The sequence below is a fragment of the Phoca vitulina genome, unplaced genomic scaffold (genome assembly GCF_004348235.1).
Source record: "Phoca vitulina isolate PV1807 unplaced genomic scaffold, GSC_HSeal_1.0 scaffold7, whole genome shotgun sequence".
In the NCBI taxonomy this organism is placed as follows: domain Eukaryota; kingdom Metazoa; phylum Chordata; class Mammalia; order Carnivora; family Phocidae; genus Phoca; species Phoca vitulina.
In genome coordinates this window covers 8,673,074-8,692,919 of record NW_022589710.1, presented here as the reverse complement: position 1 = coordinate 8,692,919, position 19,846 = coordinate 8,673,074, and the positions used below count along the sequence as shown (strand labels likewise).

General features: G+C 34.4%; 1 protein-coding gene across 10 annotated transcripts in view; it reads right to left on the bottom strand.

The window, feature by feature from the left end:
- Positions 1–19,846, bottom strand: part of ARHGAP5 (Rho GTPase activating protein 5) — a 111,259-nt gene that overhangs the window by 48,768 nt on the left and 42,645 nt on the right. For 9 of the 10 annotated variants that reach the window (XM_032404906.1, XM_032404911.1, XM_032404907.1 and 6 more), the window contains one exon: positions 14,195–18,082. In XM_032404906.1, the coding sequence (XP_032260797.1) occupies positions 14,195–17,914 (3,720 nt within the window). In that variant the 5' untranslated portion in view covers positions 17,915–18,082. Of the gene's footprint in view, positions 1–11,239; positions 11,370–14,194; positions 18,083–19,846 lie in introns of those variants that run through there. The other variant, XM_032404913.1, reaches the window with a different exon arrangement.

Genomic DNA, 19,846 nt, shown 5'->3' with positions numbered 1-19,846 from the left:
TAGGTACTTGGTAATATTACATGTATAATCTTAACTGTCACAACAGCTCTGAGACTGCTACTATTCTGCATCTATTTTACATCTATTTCCATATACCTGTAATGTACAGGAATTAATAATGTGGGTAGAGATGTATGTAAGGGCCACATTGTCAATGGGTATAGGCAGGTCCCTAAGAAATTTGAACTTTATACAGGGGCTACAAAATATATTTTACAGGAAGAGAGATTAGGCACTTTATTTTAGTATTATCCCTCAGAATGCAACATAAAAGAATAATTTGAAGCAAGGGTAAACAGGAGACACAAAAACTTAAAAGTTACTGCACCACCTACGCTAGTGAAGCTATGGAGAAACGATCCATCACACATTCCTAGTGGGAATCTAAAATGATATACACACTCTGGAAAACAGTTTGGCAGTTTCTCATAACACTAAATATGCAAATACCAAATGACCCAGTAATTGCACTGTTGGGCATTTATTCCAGAGAAATGAAAAGTTGTGTATTTATATAAAAAAATATGTACTTTATGGTTCAGAGCTACTTCATTCATAATAGCCCCAAACTAGAAACAACAGATGCCCTTCAACAGGTTAAATAACTGTGGTATACCCACACCATGAAATATTACTCAGCAAAAAAAGGAGACAAACTAATGACTTATGGCAACAACTTGACTGAATCTCAAGGAAATTGTGCTGGAAAAAAAAAGTCAATCTCAAAGTTGCATATGGTATGATCCCATTTATATAACATTCTAGAACTGGCAAAATTATAAAATGACAAAATGGAAAACAAATTAGTGGTTGCCAGGGGTTATGAATGATAGTAATAAAGGGGAGGGTGTGGTTATAAAAAGACAAAGGAAGAGATCTGTTGGTCACAGAACTGTTTTGCATCTTGTAGTGATCAATACACAAACCTACCCATGTGATTAATTGCACAGAACTACACACACACACAAATGACAAGTAAACCTGGGGAAATCTAAGTTAATCTGTGAATCGTGTTAATGTCAATACCCTGGTTGTGATATTGTACTACAGTTTTGCAAGATGTTACATTTGTGGGAAACTGGGCAAAGGGCGTATGAGATCTTTTGGCATTATTTTACAACAGCACGTCAATCTACAATTATCTCATATTAAAATTACTATTTAAAAAAAATCATCACAATAATCCAAGTAAGAAGTTATGACAACTTCAACTAAGACTGTGACAATGAAATGTATCAACGTATTTTACAGCAGAATAAAGATCAGCCAAGTAAGATAAGCAGCAATAGCACGTAGCTTTGGCCTACAGTAGCTCCTTCCTGAAAATACATTCTCATCCAATCATGATAAGGAGAGGCAAGTAAATTCTATGACCTATGAGGAAAATCCTGTCTTTCATAATGAGCAGGTACAAACATGTCTTATATGATTGACTTCTAGAATCTCACAGGAATTTCCCTAAAGACCACATTCTGTTACACAGGGTTTCTCAACTTCAGTATTATTGACATTTTGGGCTGTATAATCCTTTGTTGTGGGAGATCACCTATGAATTGCTAAGATGTTTAGCAGAAACCCTGGCTTCTACCCAAGAGCTACCACTAGCTACTTCCTACCCCAGTTGTGACAGCCAAAAATGTTTCCAGACATTGCCAGATGTTCCCTGGAGGGCCAAACTGACCCTGGTTGAGAACGATTGTGCTAGGCTAATAAAAACAAGGACAAAGAACTCAAGTTTGGGAGATAGCTACAGATAGATTTCTGGAAAGTCTGATAATTTTAACTTTAAAAAAGGTCAATACATAACTCAAGATTGAGAAACATTACTGTAGGGAACGCAAAGATGAATGATAATTTTAACTGCCCTCAAAAACCTAATAGTGTAGTAAGAAAAAACTTATTACAAAGCGATAAAACTACTACAAAGCAATTACTTTAGATGAGAGGAGTAAGTATTACATCAGAGCACACACTTATATCCGTATAAGAAAGAAGCCTTTAATGGGAGCCAGGACTCCATAAAAAGTCTATAAAAGCTACAGGTACTGACTGAGAGTCCACACTTTGGAAATCAGGGATGTTATGAAGGCTTTCACACCCTTTAAGCTAACACTAGGTGAAAAGAGGAAAGAGACAGTAACTGAGGGTAAATAAATGTGGTCTGGGTTCTTGTAAATACTAACAGACAAATTGGTTCTAGCACTGATTCATCTCTAAGATGCCATCTCCCTATAAAGCGTTTCAACATAAATTATCTACCTGACAGGTATTTTATTAATGTCATTAACAACTTCACCAACCAAAAAATAAACATGTAATCATCTAGAGAGGGTTCTAGCAAAACATCTAGCTATTCAAATGAATAATGGGTGGATTTCCTCCCAGTCTCCCCAGATATATATTTTTAAGTATATTCAACATGAAAATGGCTTTTCTATTACACCCAGCACTTCATTCTTAAAACCACTGATTTTCCCTTCACTTCACAACTAATCTGTTAAATACTTTGTTACTCTAATGATTGCCAATCAGAAGATCAAAAGAGAAAGAAAAAAATTTTCAGCGTCTCTTCCTCCTTCCTCATTATCAACAGAGATTCTTAAGCCAGAGTCCACAGCTTTAGAAAGTATATGAAACCCTTAGAACTCCAGTAAAATTTTGTGCATGTACATTTTTCCAGGGAAAAAAACCCAAACCTTTCTTCAAATTTTCAAAGGCTAAGTACACTTCCCCTGAAGCTCAAAACAATTACTTTGTACAAAGTATTCAAGATGTATTTTCCATTTGGACAAAGTTAGATACAATCACAAGATCACTTTTGTCACACACTTATATTTTGTTCTAAATATTGGAAATAACAAAAATTACTACTTTTAAAAAGCAGTCCTTTTGGGGTTTCTCTTTTCACAGTCATATATTAAGCCCTATTTACTTGAGGACTCTTTTACAACATCAGCTGAGATGACAAGAAAACATTATGGAGTTAGAAATCATAAAACTATACCTATTGTAGAAATAACTCTTCTAGGACTAAGTGGGACAATCTGTAGTATGCCAAATTTTGGAGTACATAAAATTGACAACCCTAATAAAATTACCTGTTAAGTCTTGGAATAGTAACAATTGTCCATTGATATAAAATTATAATAAGAATATTCTAAGTTACAGGATAGTGATTCCTTGATATATTAATATATTCTAACAATTATAATTAATGTGCTGCAGAAGAGTGATTTCAATATTTGTGGTATGTCAGTTTTTGCGAGACATTCAAAATATGCTGCTATGAAAGCTAAGAAAAAAAGTTTGAATAGAAAGCCATACCGAAAAAATTTACATTCGCTTTTAAGTTAGTGAAAACAAGCACACCATTTAAATTAAGCCCCATTAGAACACAGGAGTAAAATAAATATACTTTAAAAACTGACCATCTAGTTACATTTCAATCTGAATTTGAAAAGTACTATATCATGGTCAAATAGCACGGAACAAGTTCAAAGAAATAGTAAAATATAAACAGAAATACTCACCTTATATATCCACACCCATATAACACCATAAATTGATGTACCCAACATCAGAAATGCCACCAACTTTATGAGAAATTTTAGAAACGCCATAACTCATCAATCAGGCCTAGACCAATTTAGCCAATTAGTAAGAAAGCAAGTGAAATGGTTACTAAAGAACACCTCACCAAATGCTTCCCAAATGAGATTAAAGATATGAAAGAACCAGAAGTTTTGCTAAATCTTGTTGAAAATATAAAATGTTTAATTTTCAACAAAATCATTTTACTAGATTGAATTCCTTGAGAGCAGAGCCCAGAACCAATTCATTTCTGTATTCTTAGCTTCAAACAGTGCTCAGGCACAGCAGACATTCAGTAAGATGCTCGCTGAGTAGAATCATAGTTTCCTTAAGTTAAAATAAATGGTAATTACTAAAAACAAACAAACAAAAAAAACCACCCACATAAACGGTTCTTTTGTCACCACAACAAAAGCTACATACTCATACTGACTTCAACTGACAACAGTCAACATAACATACCAGGCCATAAAGATTAATTATAAATCTTGCTTGTAACAGATATAATGGTTTTCATCCCTTAGATAAAGTACCCCAATTTGGGGGAAAGGCAACTTCACCCAGAGCTCTAGGGATAAAGCCTCAGGCCTACATTCAGTATCATAAATTTTACTCTCCTGGCCAGAGTTTACTGGTTAGGAATGGATATAGGACCCAACTCAAGGTAAATAGGCTGGGAAAGATGCTGATTGAGGAGCGTGGGAAAGCAACCTTCTCATTCTTCTGAACATACTGCTTTTACAAGAGTGACCCACACTCTTCCCCAAGGAAATTCTGCAAGACAATGATGGATCTAACGGATACTCTGTCAACTGACAAGAAATCTAACCAAGGTACTCTCCCAGAATAGGTAAAAAACAGAAAATCTGAAACTTTCAAGCAGTTCAAGACTGTTAAATGACCTTGCTCACTAAACAAACTCTACCTTTACCTCCATCTGTATCTGATCTGCAAGTATTGTTCTTTCTACAGTAAGCTTTTTAACATCCAACTTTTATTTAGCCTTAATTATAAAGATTTTCTCTCAGATGTGAACACTGACAGTCCATCAAATAACTGTCAAGAGGTTAAATGATATACACTAAAAATGAAAAGCAAACTTACCCTGTAACTTACGCATTCTGATACAGACAAACAACAGTTCAATACAGACATAGATCTCATTACTTTTATATCTGGAATGAACAATCAGAAAATTTTGGTCACCACTGTTTAAGAATATTTTTAAAAGGTATTTTACTTAATAAAGACTGAGATTCTAGAAGTCAGAAGTCAAATAATTCTAAACCTAAGATTTATTACATTCTAAATGATCTACCATACTAATTAATATTAGAGTATCAATCCACTATTTACTAATATCAAATTAACATTTTGTGACTCAATATATACATATAGACATCTATCTCTGCACAGTTTGTTTTGAAGGTAACATACCTATTTTGGTATTCTTCCCCAAACCCTGTTATAGTGGCTACAGCAGTAGAATCTTCTAAGACATTATCTGAGAGTCAGGTTTAGTAAGAAGGAAGCAGTAAAACAGAGAAAAGAATATGGACTGGAAGCAACGTTTGAAAATAAAATAGGAATTGGTAGTCACTAATATAAATAAGAGAATGAAAAGATTCAGGACCTAGAAGATAGGAAAACAATTTTAAAAGAAGCTAAAAATGAAAAATCATAATACCAACTTACTCTAATGCACCATAAAATTCACCAAGTATCTTACTATTTCCTGTCTGAATCAAGCTAAGAGCACTGAAATAGATACTGAAGAGAAACTAAACTGGATTAAACACACTTATACCTCATTTCATCGAATGTGTGTTGAAAACCGGCAATTTTATCAATACAACTCAAATTTCTCATTCAGTTCTTCCTCTTAAAGCACTTTCAAACACCTGTAGGTTATGAAATCAATTCAGCAGGTCACAACCAGCAACCCTTCATTTCACTGTAACGGACTAGAACATCAAAATAACATACACAGTAGCAGCAAGTATTATTTTTTGAGATTTCATTTATGTAGAAATATTTATGTGTATGGTTTAAACAAAACAATTCCTATGGTTGCAATCAAGAAATGTCATACCAGGTTTGGATTTCATAACTAACACTAAACTCATTTTGAAATATAAAGGACAATCAAGTGTAAAGCCTTCTTTGAATGACAAGCCCAGTTTAAGAGAAACAGATCTCTGAGCCTTCGTTAGATGCCACTAGGGTCCCAAAGTTAAGATTTTCCAGGTGTTAAGAAATCTGAGTAAAGATTCCTGGACTATAGCTCCCATCTTGGAATCAAAGAATGAAGGTAAAGAGAATGACCTTTCCTCTCAGCAAAGAAAATGCATAAAGTCAGGTTCAAAATTCTTAAGAGTATTTAATTTAAAAATAAGTCCAGAAACTAATCCAGCATAATGGGACAAAGGACTGTTGTGAAATACAGCCAGAGTATACAGGGATATTTCAGGCCTGATACATACTATAGTAGCATTTATTAAGTACTGCTACATGCCAAGCATTTGAAACACATAGTTCTGATTTCTACCACAATTTCAAATACTATAATCACTCATTTACAAGTGAAGAGATCAGCTCAGAATGAGTTAAGTGTTACTATTACTCTTTACCTACTGTTCTTAAGGATCATCTCTACTACTTGGCCATTCAACACTGGCAGTTCCTAAGTGTTCACCCTAAGTCAATTTCATCTATTGCCATCTCTACTTCATTGTCTCCTGAATATGTATCTCCAATTCAGACCTCTCCTGTGAGGAATGGTATATCTAACTGCCAAACTGACATCTCCACTTGAACTCTAAAGCCCAAGTTTTAATTCCCACTCCCCAGATCCAAACCTGGTAAATTTCTAATGTTCTACATCATATACAGCATCATCACTGTTGAAGCTGCATAAGCTAAAACCAAGAAGGTATCTTTCATATCTCATTCACCATCCTCACTCTTCCCCCACACAATACATCATCAAATCTTAGGGATTTTAAGTACTCTCAAATCCATCTCACTTTCTCCACTGCCACCATTCTCCCTCCCCACTACAACTACTCAAAGCCTCCATCATGGTTTATTTAGACTACTTTAGTATGCCAATTAGCCTTCCATCACTCAACCAATTCTCCACACTAAAACCAAGTGATTTCAAATTCATCCACTGTCTAGTTGCAAATTAAAGCCAAATAACAAAAACGTCTAACAGAGCTAAAAAGGTCCAAGTCTAGTCCCAACTCTTAAGTCTTTCCTTGAACTACTCTCTCCCATAGAACAAGTGTCAACAAACTATGGCCTAGGGACCCAATCCAGCCTGCTGCCTGTTTTTGAAAACAGCCATACTCATCTGTTTACATATTGTCAATGGCTTTTTTGGTACTGCAACAGCAGATATCAGCAGTTGTAACAGAAGCTGTATTACCTGCAAAGCCTAAAATACTTATTATCTGGCTCTTTACAGAAAGTATGCCAGTACCTTCATTAGATTAATGACCACCCACAGTGTCCTCTTTAAAGAACATATCACATTCTCTTTTACAACATGAACACTATTCATTCAGCACTAAATATTCTTCCATCCACCCAACTATTCCCCTAGTTAAGTACTATTAACCCATCAGATCTGACTTAAAATGATACTTCTCAGGGAGGCCATTCCTTACTCTCTAGACCAGCATATCCCAATTCAGATTAGCCACACTCCAATAGCCCCATATGGGTACCATGTTGGAGTAACAGCTCCAAACCAGAAGACTGTATGTTTTGAGGTGCTCTATTCAATTCCATTCGTCAATGTGCCTATCTCTGTGGCAATACCAGTCTTACATGCCAAAGGTTTACATTATCTGATAAAATAAGCAAATATAACCATCACCACCACGCCACCTCTGCCTTTCTTCAGTGTCCTATTCTAGGCTCTTTACTCTTCCATATACGGGTTAGAATCAGTTGTGAAATTACCTGAAAGCCTGACACTTTGAATGAAACACTGAATCCAGAGATCAGTCTGAAGAGCAGTGACTTCTTCATCATACACTATATTCATGGATAGGAAGGCACTAGAGTTCCCCATTTATTCAGATCTTTTTCACTGTCTTTCAATACTTTTATTACGTTTCTACATAGTGGTTTGCACATGTTAAAATACCCCAGGCACTGGATAATCTACCATGCTTTTTTAAATGATACCTTCTCTATTTTTACTAGTTCTTTATTGCTGATATATAGAGATGCAATTGACTTTTGGTTACTGTTATATATCAAGCTATTTTGCTAACTTTTCTATCTACTAATAATTTATTTGTAGATCCTTTTTGGCTTTTACATAAACTATCACACCATCAATAATGACAATTTTGTTTCCACCATTCCAACCATTCCAATATTCATGCTTTTACTTTTTTCCTATCTTATTGAGTAGGATCTCCACATAATACTGAATAAAGTGGTGACAGTGTGTCATTCCATTATCTCATTCCAGGTTGAAAAAGGAATCCATTTCCCCGTTTAGGATATTTGTTGCAGATTTCACTTGTTTATCTGTAGATACCTTTTTTCAAGTTAAGGTTCTCATCTGTTCACAACATAGTTTTCTATGCATTTGTTAAATTATAAAGTGCCTTTCATATATTGTTGTTGCATGTTTTTTGCTATTACATGGCCAAAATCCCTTACCTAAAACCCTTGAGGAAAACAGGTTTTAGAATTTGGAAATTTTTAGACATTAGTCATAACATACAGTATAAAAAATGTCAATTATGTAACCCCATTAAATTGCGGGTCAGTACCCTGTTATTTAAATACACTAATATTTTTGCAGTGAACTGTACTGATATTTACTCTATATAAGATAAATAATAATTAAAAATAGCCTCAAATCAGATTCTGCCATCAAGAACAGGTCAAATCAGATTATGCCGCAAAGTTAAAAGAAAAACAACTTGGTTTTCGTAAGTTGTTGGATTTCAAAATTGCAGTCAACGGTCTGTGGATCTGTATTTTATTTAGGATTCTTCAATATACACTTCTAAGTAAAACAGGACTATAATTTTCCTTTCTTATACCATCCTTGTCTGGTTCTGAAATTAAGACTAGAGGACTTCAGAGAATGAATTAAATTTTTTTTTTTAAGATTTTATTTATTCATTTGAGACACAGACATACAGAGAGAGAGAGAAAGCATGGGCAGGGAGATAGGCAAAGGGAGGGAGAAGCAGGCTCCTCACTGAGCCAGGAGCCCGATGTGGGGCTCGATCCTAGGGCCCTGGGATCATGACCTGAGCCGAAGGCAGACGCTTAACCATCTGAGTCACCAGGCGCCCCCAGAGAATGAATTAAAGAATGTATTCTCCTGCCTTCTGTTTGCTGAAACAGTTTGTAGAACTGAAATGACCTGTTCCTTGAAAAGTCTTCTAGAAAATGATTTTTGTGCAAGACAGAACTACTACAACCTATTTAATAGTTACAGGATTATTCAAAGCTTTCTTGTCTAGGTAAATTACACATTTTTAGGAGTTAATTTTGTTTATACTTTCTAATGTCTTGACGTTAAATTGTTGACAGTATTCTATTCTTCTTAATCTGGTCTATAATTATGTTCCCTTTTTCATTCTCAGTATTTAATTATGTCTTCTCTTTTTTTCTGATCAATCTTGCAGGATATTTACCTATTTTTCTAGTCTTCTTAAAGAATCAACTTATAGCTTTACTAATTTCTCATTTGATCTCTGTACCCCTACAACTTTAAAACTGAGTATGTAGGGGTACCTGGCTCAGTTGGTAGAACATGTCACTCTTGATTTTGGGGTTCTAAGTTCGAGCTTCACACTGGGTATACTATAGAGATTACTTTAAAATAAATTCTTAAATAAATAAAAATAAACTGGGGGGGGCTGGGTGGCTCAGTCAGTTAAGTATCCAACTCTTGATCTCAGCTCAGGTCTTGATCTCAGGGTTGTGAGTTCAAGCCTCACATCGAGCTTGGTGCTCAGCATGGAGCCCACTTAAAAAATTAAAAAAAACAAAAACAAAAAAAACCCCTGTGTTATGTACATCAGCTTCCCACCTAGACTATGTGATACCAATCTCTTCCTTACCTTCAACCTGAAGTCCAACACAACTTTCCCTGCTCCTCTGGCCTTGCTTAACTAACTGTTTTTGGATTTAAAACAGCTCTTCAGTTTAGTAGATTTTTATAAATGCAATGCTATTTCTCAATACCCAAATAAGGGCAGTTTTGTATCATCTCTCACCTTACTTTAGTCACAATTTTATGCCCCTGTACAAATGATTCTCCCCACCTAAAATATCTTTTCTCCTTCTTCAAAGCCAATCAAAATATCCAAAAGTGGTGATTTACACCTTTCTCTTCATGAAGTTTTGTGAAATTAACTCTACACACTCTATGGGAATCTGTCTATAGTCTTTTAATATTTATACGTAAACAATACTATCGCACAATAGTGTATATACTTTTTTATTTAACAAATTTACCAATATGTCAGGCACTGCTGTAAATAAATATGAACTGATTTCTCAAAGAAGTCCTAAGAAGTATGATTATCTCTATCTTCCTAGTTGGAAGTGCAGAGAGGTTACGCACTTACACTTAGTAAGTGGCATAGCCTGAATTCAAATCCTAGAAGTCTAGCTCTAGACCATGTGCTCTTAACAATTACACTATGCTTCCTTAAACTGCTCTAGCAGTACTTTCTTAACACTGCCCCAAGCACAAGGTATGATCTCTCAAACTACCATTTAAGCTCTTTAAGGAATGCATGTCTTCAACTTTTCATATCCTTCAACAGCTTTCTGTACAGACTTTAAGTGTTTAGCAGGTTTTTAATGAATGCTTACTGAACTGAAACATGAGAGGACAATTACTGAAGTCCAGATGACACAATGAAAATAATTTTTAGGCAAACTAAGTTGCACTAAAGTGCTCCAGCCTTTCTGTAATGCTTAAAAAACACTACCATGGATAACTGTGATATAATAAAAATAAAACAAGACAAAATCAGAGAGGGAGACAAACCATAAGAGACTCTTAACCATAGAAACAAACTGAGGGTTGCTGGAGGGGGGGTGGGGTGGGGGGATGGGGTAACTGGGTGATGGGAATTAAGGAGGGCACATGATGTAATGAGCACTGGGTGTTATATACAACTGATGAATCAATGAACTCTACCTCTGAAACTAATAATACACTATATGTTAATTAAATGAATTTAAATAAAATTAAATTAAGAATAATAAAGTTAGTCTTGGAGTGAGCTAAAGCATTTCACTGTGCATATATACAAAGCCATAAAATATAACTGTGACACAAAACTGTATCTATGAAATTTCACTGTAAGTATCTATGAAATTTCACTGTAACCTATGTTTATCTTTTTAAGACCACAGGTACAGAAACCAAACACTTAAGTGACACCCGATTTAAAAATTACTTACAGATGTAAAAGCTTCTAAAATACAATTTCTCCAATTTTCTTAGAATTCAAGTATAATACATGAATCTAAAAATTAAAGCAATGTTATACAGAAGTGCAAGGAAATTCTAAAATAGCTCTAAAAGACAACTGAAACTACTGAGTTAAAGCAACTGAAAGATTATAAATACGATTCAAAGCCGACTCACCACTTCGAAAGAAGTGAGGAAAAGATGGACACCAAATGGAAAAGAGGTACATTTAAACAAAAGATTGAGTGGAATCAAATATATGAACCATTTCCAACTGTGGAGGAAGAGAATCTAGGCCCATTTTTCTCTGTGGAATAGTAATAAAAATTAAAGACAAATTGTAGTCAGTAACTTTAAGATGAGGTGATTGTAAATACCACCATTACTTTATGTACCTCTAAAAAAAGGAAAGAATAAAATCCTGTGTTAATTAACATATGTCATCAATTACTAGACATATCCAGATTTAGGAGCTATAAAATAAAAAAAAAAAAAGCAAAAAAACCCTGAATTTTAGAATCAATAAAATGCTTATCTTCCTGAGCTTATGACAGGGTTACATCCCAATAAACCCATTGTAAGTTGGAAATATTAATAAAAAAACCACTTAATACACCTAACATTCTGATCACTTTAGCCTAGCCTACTTAAATGCGCTCAAAACACATTAGCCTACACGTGCACAAAATTATCTAACACAAGCCTATGCTATTAATAAAGTGTTGAGTATCTTATAATTTACTGAATACTGTACTGAAAGTGAAAAACAGAATGGTTGTTTACCCTTGTCATCATCTGGCTGACTGGAGCTACAGCTTACAACCATTGCCCTGCATCACAAGAGAGTATTATACTGGATCTCCCTAGCCCAGGAAAAGATAAAAATTCAAAATTCTAAGTATGGTTTCTACTGAATGTGTTATTGCTTTTGCACCATCATAAAGTTGAAAAATCCTAAGTCAGGGACCATGTGTGTAGTTAAGTGACTACATAAGACAAATCAGGTATGAGGAAATTTAGTTCAATTCAAGGATTATTAATAAACTAACTGGAATCAGAGGCTGTGCTAAAATTTCAGAATATAAATACAAATTTGGCTTATTCCTTCCCTGCACAGTGCTCTTAGTTAAGAAATTAACACTAAAAGGAGGAGAGTAATAAATATCAAGTCATCGGAATACTCATGTCTTCAATCTAGTGATTCTATTGCTATACATTTATCCTAAAGAAATGACTGAAAAGGAACAACTTTTATGCAAATTGGCCACTGCAATAAAAAACGATAGCAAAATTTAAAACCTGGAAGCCTAACCACCCAGTTTTAATACAACTTGCTCTTAGTTAAGAAATTAACACTAAAAGGAGGAGAGTAATAAATATCAAGTCATCGGAATACTCATGTCTTCAATCTAGTGATTCTACTGCTATACATTTATCCTAAAGAAATGACTGAAAAGGAACAACTTTTATGCAAATTGGCCACTGCAATAAAAAACGATAGCAAAATTTAAAACCTGGAAGCCTAACCACCCAGTTTTAATACAACTTGCTCAATGGAAAATGTAATGACTAAAAAGTATAATCAAAATACTATGGAGCAATATGGAAAAATACAACTAAGTGAAAAAATAAAAAATATATATACACTATTGTCCAAACTAAATAAAATTAGGAAAAAATGGGAGAAGATATAAAGAAAACTAATTAGAAGGATGTTCGACACGTTCAAAATCTGTTTTTGATTACAGATTGTATATTAAATAATAATACTGTATCATCATTAAATTTCTTGATTTTGGTACCTGTACTGTTGCTATTTAAGATAATGCTCTTATTCTTAGGAAATAAAGTATTTAACAGTAAAAAGAGTCCAACATCTCCAACTTAATCTCACAGGGCTCAAAATGAATAAACCCCAATAAATACCCACACCAAACAGATCAAGGAAGAGGGGCAAAATGTAAAGAGCTGGTAAATCTCAGTAAAGGGTATAGAAAAGCTCCTTTTACTCTTCCTGCAACTATTCTCTAAGTTGAAATTTTAACAAAAAGTTACCAAAACAATTAAGTGGACTTATAATCAAAAATGGAAAAATAACACACACACAAAAGCAATTTAAAATGGAATGACTGTCAATGCTTTATCTTCGTTAATAAGCATTAAGTAGTATTAATAACATAAGCAAATTGAGAAAAAATGCTCAAGTTTTTTTGGCAGTGATAAAACGTGTAGGGAGGACTAGTGATAACAGGTTGAGTATGAAAGATGCCAAAGATATTTAGCTAGTAGCATGTGTTGAGAGTACCTGTAGTAAACGTATTAAAACTACGGACATAACTGATGAAGAAACTATCAATATAGAGAATAAAAGTCTGCTGAAGGCCATCTTAAAACCATAAACATCTTGAACAAAGTTTGTGCACACTCAAGAGTCAAAGAGTACTAGAAGTGAAGGTGCTAAAGTACCACTGTGATAAAGATCTAATGAAAATTATTAAATACAACTTAGCATACACATTTAAGTTTTTAGTGCTTAATACCATCAGGTAAATTACAATCTACTGAAAACAGATATTGCTATTTAGTCAGAATGCTACAACTCAAACTTCAGAAACTTTTCTACATGTCTTTAGGCAAAACACCACCATCCACAAGAGATTCCTAGAACTATTAGTAAATTTCCAATATTACAAATTATAAGTTTGACTATATTGTTAATATCCTTGAATGAGACAGGTATATCAAATTAATTTTGCAAAACTGATAGGTCAAAGAAGGCAAAAAGATATAAACGGAATGCTTACAAACAAAAAAGAGCAAAATCACTCTATATCTGGGTTTCTATTAGGAAAATAAACATATTCACCTAGAATGATTATACTGAAGAATATGAATTCAAACTTCTACACTAAATAAGGCACAAGTAAAAAGAAGGCAATTTAAAAAGTAATGAAAATAATTCACCCTCACAAAATATTCAGAAAATTAAAGAGTTGCTAATTATATTTAATGAATGACACAAGGTATCCTAAGTTCTCTATGATGTCAAATTCATTATCTTAAAAAAATACGTATTTTAAAAGGCAAAAACAAACATCTTTATGAACATCACTTACTATGAGTTAAACTTACCTTTTTATCTTCTTTTACTTTGTGGGTTTTCTTCTTCATTTTCTTATCATCTAACTCCTGATCTGAAGTGATTGCAGGATTATCAATACCACCTTTCCAAGTTTCAACAGGAGAAAGAAGTGGATCTTCCTCACTTCCACGGTGTCTTCCTTTTCTTTTTGTTTTAGAAGTGGTGAAAGCCTCATCATCACTTGCATCTGAATGTGTTCTTCTATAGTATGACTTGGCTTTACTAAACAGGGTTTTAGATTTATATTTGTATTTTGAAGGCCTCCTTTCCCCATGACTTTTCGACATTCTATCAGAAAATCCATTTTCTTCATCTCCTTGGGTGTTATTTACAAATGAGTTTCGAATTTTAATAATGCGAGTCTGACTATCATCTGGGACAACATATACCTCTTCAGAATAGCCCTTCTGTTTGAAAATTGTGTCAATGGGTTCCGCATAATTATCTGAAGGATCCGTATCTTCAGGATGTGCCAAAGGCACCCGGGAAGTCTGTTTTCTTGGATTTTTACCAATACCAGCTTCAATTGTTTTTACAAGGTTTGGATCCAGTTTTTTCACATTTGTCTTAGGTACAACTGGTTTAGGTTTAATAGGTGGAGGCACTTTATGGTTGCGTTCATGGTCATGACAGTTTGGGGTGCTATGAATAGGATATTCATTTCCTTCTAAATCTAATCTGTATCTAGAACGGTCACTAGGTGTTGGAAGCAACTGTACATCATCTCCAATCGGGCTATAAGGAGGCGGTGCTTCTGTATCATCATCTGAATCAGGGTAGTTGTTATATGGAAAACAGTCTCTGGGAGATGGTAGAAAAACATCCTCACTTTGATGGGTTGATTCCCTTGTATTATCAGATAAATAGGAATTTTCTATCATATTTTTTTTCTCTAGAACATCACTGAAAAACAGTGTAAAGACCTCAGTTTGCCGATGATACTGAGATAATGAATACAGTGCAGTAAATTTAGCAGTGATCTCAGTTGCAATGTGTTCTCCTTCAGTCATTAATTCCTTGATGGCCTCATTTTCAAAAAAATCTGCTTGGCTGTCAGTAACTGCCACCAGCTGTACAGGAATGGTGTCCTGAACTTCTGATAAAAATGCTCGAAGCATTCCCATTGACGCTTTCCGTTTGGCAGAATAAACTAATATATACCCATGAACCAGCTCATCTTTCCTTACTCCAATTGAAGAATGGTATGATAATATTGTGATCTGTATTCGCCTCCTTTTTTCACCAATGATTTTATCAAGCATTAGGGAATTATTTTGTCCAGCTTGAGCAGCACTACAAGAATGAGAATCAAGGAAAGGTGAAAGAATAAGATCCACACTAAAGGGATCACCACACATGGCACACATTACAATTCTCAGGTCAGCTTCTGATACATCCTTACTGATGGGAACTGGACTCACCACATCTAAATTATGTTTAACTGATTCTAATACTCCTCTGAGAGCTTGCTTTATTTGGGTTTCATTAAATTTACGAGGATATGTACCAGGAGGTACATCTACAAAAGGGCATTGTAACTTGTTTGCCAATTGTTGCCCTTGGTGCCTGAGAATTGGTAGATTCTTACTCATAGAATCTCTCTGATTAGCCAGAATTAAAGTAAATGGAAGATTAGCCATGTACTTATCTTTTCTGATCTGAGAAGCTTCAGTTCTTATTTTTCCAATAAATTCCCCAATAAAATTCAATGACTCAATGGAATTAAATACACAGAAGCACCCATGTGGTTTAAAGGCGGCAGTCCACAATTGACTTAAGAAGTAAGGCGACTTGGCATCAACTGGCCGAAGATCAAGTTCATAAATTTTTCCATCTAAGGCATACTCATCATCAGTGGATTGTGTTCTTATCTCATTTGCTAGTTCTTGAGCAAGGCCATCCTTCCCTAAAATGAAAAGGTTAACTTTATCTATACTGGTACTATCATGATACAACCGTAAGCGGCCATGATCCAACTGCAAAAGACTACTAGCAAGTAACTGCTCCACTTTAATGTCTGTACAATTTTGGCCACTAAGACAGGTTTCTTTAGTGGGATGATAAACAAACCCTATGTGCTTAAGTAGAAGAGATTCCCTATCAGGTGCAAGTTTCTGTAAAGCTTTATATCTAGGTTCTTCACTCAAAACTGTATGAATTTCACTCATTTTATCTGAACTAGGTGTTGCATTAAGATCTAAATCATAAAAAAGTTCAGAGTGCTCAAAAAGCATTTCCTGAAACTCTTCTTTGGCTTTTTCAACAATTTCTCGCTGATGCCTACCATACACCTCTTTGCTATCAGCCTCAGTGATATATTTGAAGGCTTCATCCTCCATAACAAAGCACATAACTTCTTCCCATGGCTGCCCAGGTGAAATGAACTGAATTTTTTCCAAAGTCTTTTTGAATTTTTCCTTCATTTCTACCCTTCTCTTCTCTGATATGAGATGTTGTACATGGTTCTGATAAACTTTTTCAGCTTCTAAAGTGCTCAGGAGGTCAAATGGGATTCGTCTATCATTAATTTTATCTATATGGTCAGTTTCATCCCAAGGTGTTTTTTCTAGCACCACAAAACATAACTGAAAATCTGCTCTCTTTTCCATTAACTTCAAAGCTTCTGACCAATTCAAATGTTCAATCTCTTCTAGGTTTGGCAAAAGAGTGTTAAAAGCTCTTGGTAAAGTATTTATATATTCTTCTCTCCTTTTTCTTATATGTTCCTGTTTAAGTTGTTCTATATGTTTTGAAAATGTATTTCTGGCCTTTCTTGTTCCCTCTAAGTTGATGTATTCTTCATAATCAGGATGATTTTTTAATTTATTACTAACAGTTTTCCAAGTTGCATGATAATCTCTCACAGTCTGCACAAGTTTTTCAAACTTATCTGTTGCTGTGACAACAAGTTGTCGCTGTGTTTTATAAGCATCCAGATAGGGAATAATTTTAGGCTTGCCACGAGTTTTATCCAACATTTGTACCAGTGCAGTGAAACATGTCTCAATGTTGACATTAAATCGTGCTGATGTTTCCACTACGAGAAGGTTCTTTTTGTTTGAAGCAAATGCCTGAACTTCTCTAAGATAATGATCCACGCATTCATCACATTTAGTTGCTGCTATTATTACAGGTTTTTTTGATTTTGATAGTTGGACAAAAAGATTATTCACAAATTTAAGTTGATCATCAAACTTCCTATTGCATCCCTGACTCACATCAATGCACAGTAAAAATCCATCTACATTGAGCTTCCCTTCAGGCATTTGTTTCTGTTCAAAGTCTTGCTCCAAGCCCAGCTGATCAGTGCAAATGTACATTAGTTTTTCTGCTGACTGCAATTTAGAGGCAGCTGCACGTTTTATATATGGTTGCAAATTCGTACTCCGATGAGGCAAGAAAGTCTGGTCATCAATGAACTCTGTTTGTTCAATGACATGAATTTTGCATTCTACTCCATCTTCACCATTTTGTGTTATGTCACCCCAGTACAAAAAGTGATCATTGTTTACTACTCGTCCTCCGAAGTCAATGGTGCTAAGCACAGAAGTATGCTCTGGGTAATATTCATCTGCTTTTGAGCGTACAAATCTATTGCACAAACAAGACTTTCCAACTCCACAGTTACCTTTGTCTTTTTCAGTCCCAGAGAGTCCAACTACACTGATAGTATAGGATGGGGGGCGAGGCTCTTTGTTTTTTGCCATCATAACTCTCTTCTCATGTCTCTACATTCATAAAGAAAGCCAGATATACTTCTCATTCTGAAAATAAAATCATCTCAAAATACAGATCCCAAAGTTCAGAACTATATTTGGTTCTTTGTATTTCCCTCATTTCTGTGCAGAAAGGTCTTCAAGATCATATGGATCATCTTCCTAGAAAGAGGAGAAAAAGGACAAAACTTAATCACGAATTACACTTCACATTATATACACACTAAAGATATTCATAACAAAGAACTATGGACATTAACAACAAATATTACATGTATTTTAGGAAACCACCATAAAGACTGTTAATGATTTACTGTTATAAACGCAAGATGACTTCAAAATTTAAAACAAATCTAACAATTAAAATAACTACACACATAATTTAAGGTAATGTCTCAGAAAATTTAAAATAAGCCCCAACTAACCAAATGTACATTTTGTCTCTACTCCTTCCTACAAGTCTAAAGAAATAACTAGTCTTTCCCCCTCCCTCAATTTTCCTGCCTTCTGTGACTAGACTATGTTGGTGATAATCAAATCAAATGTACTAGTTGCCGTAACAACTCCCTCACAACTTTCAAAAACAACCTTTCTATTACACTGTTCCTCAAAGCTTGTTCCCTAAAATGGAATCTCATATAAATTTAGGAAGATTTTACAATTAAATAAAATTTTTCATAAAGTTTCAACACGCTCCTGTGAAATCTATCACGTTATGCCCAAAAACAAATTTAAAATATTCAAATACTTCAACAGGAAAATGGAAATGGACAGTTAATACAAATATTGAGAGTATTTAACTAGACCAATGTTTCTCAAACTATCAAGGTGGAGGATCAATTTTTATTTCATATTTGCAAGTCCAAATTTGCAAGACCCAATAAATGAAATTTTTAAAAAAATCTAAACCCCAATTAGATTCAAGAGACATAAAATTACTGTCCAACTATTTCTAAATGTCCTTGATTTCTATATTCATTTCCTCTCAAGAGTAATTACAAAAAGCTCACGGACCACATTTTGAGTAGCACCAAGCTAAAGAATTTTGAGATTGTATATTTGAGACAATCTTTTAGAAATATTTGATATACCAGCAACATGAAATAACCTTGAAGAGTTGCATGTAATTTAATTTAGGTTATTTACGTGAAAGCAATGAATCAGTCTTTTATATAAGTTTTTATTTGTAGATTCTTCACACTCTTTTGAGGTTGAATTAAAAGTAATTCATCAGGGTGCCTGGGTGGCTCAGTTAGTTAAGCAACTGCCTTCGGCTCAGGTCATGATCCTGGAGTCCCAGGATCGAGTCCCACATCAGGCTCCCTGCTCAGCAGGGAGTCTGCTTCTCCCTCTGACCCTCCCCCCTCTCATGTGCTCTCTCTCTCTCTCTCAAATAAATAAATAAAATCTTTAAAAATAAATAAATAAATAAAAGTAATTCATCATTTCTACCACATCAAAATTTTACAAGACAGGGAAAATATCCAGTCGTGTACATCAACATATGTGAAAATTATCTTCAATCCAGACAAAGTAAAGAACATAGAAAAAAAAATAAAGAGGTAAGAAAGGAACCATCATTTGCCCCCAAATACCTGGCTTCTACACTGACCTCAATTGCAAGTAAACACCTATTCAAATTATACTATACATTTACTATACTAACAACTAATGATTAAAGAAATTGTTATTATAATTTAAAATTATGACTATTATTTCTGGTAAAATAATATTAAAAATTAAAATTTCAGATTTACTTTTGTATTTCTGAAGTGTATTCTATTAGCCTCAACTACAAATATTAGTAATACCTGCCATATGATATTCAAACAAAGCATTATTAGATTCACTTTCACAACAAAATAATCCTATGTTGAAGGAGCAACACAAGTAGAAAACCATGAATAAAGAGAACTGACCTCAAAG